Genomic DNA, 5,811 nt, shown 5'->3' with positions numbered 1-5,811 from the left:
TATGTTTATTTTTAAAGAGTCCTTATTTTCTAGAAATACATACTGAAATATCTAGGAATGATATTATATGATATCTGGGATTTGCTTCAAAGTAATATTTATGGTGGTTACAAGGGTGTATTCATTCGTCAAAACTATTTGAACTGTGCACTTAAAATGTACATTTTATTGTATATAAATCATGTAATAAAGTTGATTTAAAAAAAAAAGGAAATTGGGGAGGAAATGAATAGGGTTAAAGATGAAACAAGATAAGCCATGAGCTGATCAGTGTTTTAAAGCTGGGTGTTGGGTACACAGAGGTTTATTATATTCTTTTTTTAACTTTTGTATAGGTTAGAAATTGTCCATAATGAAAAGTTTTTTTAATTGCATGAAGGAAGATGCTATAGTTACTCCTGTTTTACAGTTGAGGAAACCAAAAGTTCCAGAGGTTAAGTAACTTGCCCCAAAGTCACACAGTTGGCAAAATGATGAGTCTGGAATATGAACAGACCCATCTGAATACAGAACTTAAGCTATTAGCTATGGCTGCAAATTTAGAGAGGAGACAGAGCAAAGTTTGGGTGTCAGTTAAGGAACGATGCAGCTCTACTGGGTAGAAGCAGAGTCTGACTCAGGGAGTTCTGGAAGCAAAAAGGGCAAAAATGGTGATAGCTGAGAAATGGATTCTCTCTTAGATGTAGCATCATGGGGTAGACTCATGGTAATGAGAGTGGACTTGGGACCCAGTTGCCTGGGTTGAGTCCTGTTTCTGCCACTTGCTAGCTGTGTGACCTTAGGCAAATCGCTTAAATTCTCTGACCTTTAGTTTCCTCATTTATAAAATGGGATATTAAGAGTATCTATCATGTGAAACTGGAACCCTCATGCATTGCTGGTGGGAATGTAAATTGGGCAGCCAGTTTGACAATTTCTTAAAAAGTAAATTTCATATGACCCAGTAATTCCACTCTTAGGTATCTACTGAAGAGAAATGAAAACATATGTTCACACAAAGACTTGTATGCCAATGTTCATAGCAGCATTATTCATAATAGCCGAAGAGTGAAAACAATCCAAATGTGATTGGATAAACAAAATGTGGCATGTCCATGTAATGGAATACTACTAGCAATAAAAACGAACAGAATACTAATACACAATACAGCATGGATCAACTTCAAAAACACGCTAAGTGAAAGAAGCCAGATGCAAAAGACCACCTATTATATAATTTCATTTGTATCAAATGTCCAGAAAAGGCAAATCTATGGAGACAGAAAGTAGACTACAGTAGTCACCTGGGGTTGGGAGTGGAAATGGGAAGTTACTTTGGGTGGGGATGAGGGATCTTTCAGGAAATGTTCTAAAATTGGATTATGGTCATGACTGTACAACTTTGTAAATTTACTAAAAACTATTGAATTGGACATTTAAAACGGGTTATGTATGGATATAAAATTAAAAACAATAGTATCTATTAGAATTGCTATGGGGGTTAAATGAGTCAGTATAATGTCAAGTGCTTAGAACAAAGCCATTGTCATTCATTCATGCATTTATTTAAACATATTTATTGAATGTTTACTTTGTGCCAGACACTGTGCTGGGCATCAGGCATCAGTGATCCTTGCTCTGAAGGATTGTACCTTAGTTGCAAACTAAATAATTATAAGTTGTGAAGAGGAATAGCAGGGTTTCCTATTTTAGGTTAGTGGTCAGGTAGGGCTCTCTGAGGAGGAGAAGTTGAGCTGGCCTGTGAAAAATTGGAGAGAGAGCTTGTGCAAAGGCCCTGAGGCAGGCAAGAGTTTGGTGCATTGCAGAAACTGAAAGAGGTTCAATTTGGCGGGAGCAACGTGAGAGAGGGAGAATGGAGCATGAGATGAGGTAGGAGAGCGAGGCAGAGGCCAGATCATGCATGTTGAGACAGGCTTTTTGGGGGAAATCAAGAGTTTGTTAGGGATGGGTAGACTTACCACCTCTAGGACCTGATGGGAGTTTCAGGCTCTTTCCACCCTGGTGGTGGTGGGGGTATGGGGTGGGAGGCAGCGATCAGCCACAAAGTTTCAGGCTGTCCTTAGAAATCATGCCACCTTTCAGTGAGGGAAATTAGAGGCTCAGAGAGAGGGAGAGAGCTGCCCAAGGTCACTCAGAGAGGTGATGGCAGATCCAAGAAAAGAACCCAAGAAACCTTGGGTGTTTGTGCTGCTTCCTGCTCATCCCATAGCCCCCTTCTACTTCACAGTCCCTCTCTGAGCTCCGAGAGGTCCTACCTACCCCTCATTCCCTGAGGTATCACATGGGACCCAGCATCCAGCCTCGTCCCTCTTTTTCTCCCTAGGAGAGAAGGAGAGGTTCCTGAGAAGGGTGTTGCCTCACCGGGCTGTAGGCTGAGGACGGGGGTCTGGTGCCCTCTACTTGGAGCAATGGGAATTGCAACAGTCAGGAAAGCCAGACCAAGTTAATCATGTTTCAACCCTTGTCACAACGTTGAGGAAGCCACTGTTGTCCCCCTTTCGCTGATAGGGACATAGAAGCTCAGAGTGTGTAGGAAACCTACGCAGGGTTGTACAGCTGTAGGAACTTTGAGCTGGAGAGGTATTCATACTACCATAATCCCTATGTTTGTAAATTGTTTCCATGCCCCAAAAGTGCTTTCCCATCCTAGCGATATTCTGGGGTGCCTGATTAGCATAGGGAAAGAAAGAGGTAGAGGCAGAGGGGATTCCTCCTGCAGTGAAGGACTCTCAAAGTAATGTCTCCTCAATAAAGTCCCTAAACTCAGATTTGGGGGGCTGGCGGCTTCCGGAGTGGGAGAAGAAAGAGGTTATTGATCTTTACTGTCAGGTAAGATCCACTCCTTTATTCAAATGAAAGGTTTCTTGGGTGCTCTCTCCCTGTGTCAGTGCCTTCAAGGCCCGGCACAGTAATGCAAATGTAAATGAACCTCTCTGGGGTAAGAGGAATTACCTGTCCAGGTTCCTGCAGATGGGACACAAGCCCCCTCCCCAGGCATCTCAGCCACAAAGAGGCTGATACAGAGCGGATTGAAGTGGATGCCCCTCTGCCCCACAAGCAAAATAAATCAGGTGCTGTTGTCTCAGAGTAAGAGTTGTCAGCACTGTTCCCCAGAAGAGACAGCCGTGAAGATCAGCATCCTTCTAGAACTTTCCTCTCGTGGAGAAATTGTGTGTGGAGGTTGGAGCCAGGGCACTAGGGGCAGTTGGGAACTGTGGACTAAACCCAGCTCAGCTAGGCGACCTGGTAGGAGTCCAGGAACTGCACTCCCTCCCCCACCCCAACTGCCCTGGAGATCTCTTCTGCAGGAGATGCCAGGGCATGGGTATTTTGAGCAGTAAAACACCACACACCCTCATTCCTCAAACCCTAGCCCCACCTCGGGGGCTTTACCTCTGGCCTCTGCGAAAGGAAGGTGGGGGAGGCATGCTCTCTTCATCCCCTTCCTCCAGATGTTACTCAGTGACATGAAGGAAAACAATGCCTCTGTTGTCACCGCCCAGAGGACCAAGATACAAGCTGCATCGTTCTTCCCCTTACAGAAACTCTCTCTTGCTCCAGCTCCAGAATGAGACATTCCTCTCTGTGACTCCCCAGTATCCTTCTGCACCCTTACTCCAGCCATCATACCAACCTCTCTTTATATTTCTAGGGATAGGAGGCAGTCATATTCCAATAATCTGATCAAAAGAGAAATATTTCTATGATTCATTCATTCATTATTTATTTAAAAATGTGTACTGAGCACCTATTATGTCCGGGACTGTTCTAGGCAGTGGGGAATGCAGCTGTGATTAAGACAAGGTCCCCATCAATTTTTTTCCAGACTAGTGGGAGAGACAGGAAATAAACACATTCACAGGCTTTCATATAAGAGTAAGCCATGAAGAAACTAAGCAGGGGAAGGGAACAGCATGTGCTGGGTGGAGGAGTCCTGCCTTATCAGGATTTTATTGGGAATTCACTTTTTCTTTGCTTTACTCTCCTTGAGGAAGATGAGAGTAAGGGTCTTTGTGTTCCCTTCTCTGGCCTCAACTCATTTTGACTTAGGCCTCAGAGGGCAGCGTCTTGGGATTTGAGAGGGTTAAAGTGCGAGACCCGCCCTCTCGGAATATGGTCAAGAGGCGGGACATTTAGAAACTGCATTAGAGAAATGGAAATAGGGAATTTATGTTCTTTGTAAACTAATAACACATGGGGTCACCATGAGTCGGAAATAACTCGATGGCAACTAACAGCAGCAGTAAATCCTCCGAATTTATCTTTTTATTTGTTCATTTTGCACACACACTGAATTCCTAACTACTCATTCAACATCTTTTGCGCCCGCTGTGTGCCCGACATAGTGTTAGGGCCCGGAACAGGGAAGTAGGAACAGTTCCTGCCCGCAGGAATCCCTGCTGTGCAAAGCTCCTCAACAAATATCACTTCATTTCTTTTCCCTCAACATTGTTTCGGAGATTCATCTATGTTGGTACACGTAGCTCTATTAGCTCCAAGAGGGCAGATATGAACATTCCCATTTTACAGATGTAAAATCTGTGACTGCCGAAGGAAAAATGACCTGCTTTCGAGTAAACGAATCGACGACTCAGTTTCTGGACGCCGCCACGCCACGTGCAGCGGCCCGTTTCGTCCCTTGCGATCCCACCCGCGCACGTTAGCTCCTGCCTCCCTCCCAGCAGCGGCAGCGCCGGGTCCACGTGTGTGTGTCTGTGTGCAGAATGGGGACGGGGGCGGTGCCGCCGGCGGGGTGGGGTCCGGCGATGACGTCACGGGCAGTGCTGCCCAATCAGCCGCGGGCTCGCGGCCCCGGCGCTGGTATTGGGGCAGCTAGGGGGCAGTTCTCTATAACGCGGTCTCCGGGAGCCAGCGGGGAAGAAAGGAGCAGAGCGGGCGGAAGGCGCCCTCCCCGCCGCTTGGGCCCGGGCAGTGGGTGCCGGGCCCGGGGTCCTTCCCGCCTCCCGCGGCCGCCGGCCGCTTTGTTTCCCCAGCCTCTGCGCTCCGGGCCACTCGAGAGGGGCTCCTGCCGAGGCTGCGCCGGGAACGCGAGGCAGGAAGGGCGGCAGACCGCGCCGGGACTCGCAGGGACCCAGGAGTCCGGCCACAAGGAGGGCCGCGTGACGAGATCGAGGAGGCAGCAAGAGCCCTTGGCCCCGGGCTGCGTCCGGGGGGGGGCCCGTGAGCAGAGACCTCCCCGTCGAGGGGGGGCGATGTTCCCCTCGCCCGCGGGGACTCCGGGCAGACAGGGCATCCCGCCGCTGGGACCAGGGCCCCCACAGTGGGCAAACCCCCAGGCGGCTCTATGGAGACACTGTGCCCCGCACCCCGCCTCTCAGTGCCGGCGTCCCCGCGAGGGTCGCCCTGCTCCCCCGCGCCCCGGAAGCCGCGTCGGGGGACCCAGGAGTTCTCGCCGCTGTGCCTGCGTGCCCTCGCCTTCTGCGCCCTTGCCAAGCCCCGGGCGCCCCCTCTGGGCCTGGAGCCTGGGGAGCTGGCGCCGCGGGCCCCCGTGCTGCTGGGCCCTCACGCCCCCCTGTGCGCCGGCGGCTGGTCCCCGGATGGTCTGAAGCACCTCGGGGGACAGGCCGGGCCGTGCAGCGAGCCGAGCTCCCTGGCTGGTGAAGATGCCGCGGTCGCCGTGGCCTGGGGCCGCGATGAGGAGGAAGAGGGTGGAGGCTGTTTCCCGCACTTCGGCGCTCGCTCCTGTGCACCTCCGGCCCGCGGCCCGGCGCCCCGGCGCTCTCGGGAACCACCGGCCAGCTCCGCCCCAGCTCCAGCTAGGCCAGCCCCGGGGCTCGAGTCCCGGCCCGG

The 5,811-nt window shown here is 50.4% G+C and overlaps 1 protein-coding gene across 1 annotated transcript in view; it reads left to right on the top strand.

The window, feature by feature from the left end:
- Nucleotides 1-5,305: 5,305 nt before the first annotated feature.
- Nucleotides 5,306-5,811, top strand: part of EPOP (elongin BC and polycomb repressive complex 2 associated protein) — a 1,308-nt gene continuing 802 nt past the window's right edge. Inside the window, 2 exon segments of the mRNA XM_023732643.1 lie at nt 5,306-5,798; nt 5,801-5,811. The exon segment at nt 5,801-5,811 is cut by the window's right edge and continues 802 nt beyond it. Coding sequence (XP_023588411.1) covers nt 5,306-5,798; nt 5,801-5,811 — 504 coding nt within the window.

The sequence above is a fragment of the Trichechus manatus genome, unplaced genomic scaffold, assembly GCF_000243295.1.
Source record: "Trichechus manatus latirostris isolate Lorelei unplaced genomic scaffold, TriManLat1.0 scaffold00054, whole genome shotgun sequence".
In the NCBI taxonomy this organism is placed as follows: domain Eukaryota; kingdom Metazoa; phylum Chordata; class Mammalia; order Sirenia; family Trichechidae; genus Trichechus; species Trichechus manatus.
This window is presented reverse-complemented; position numbering and strand designations above follow the sequence as displayed.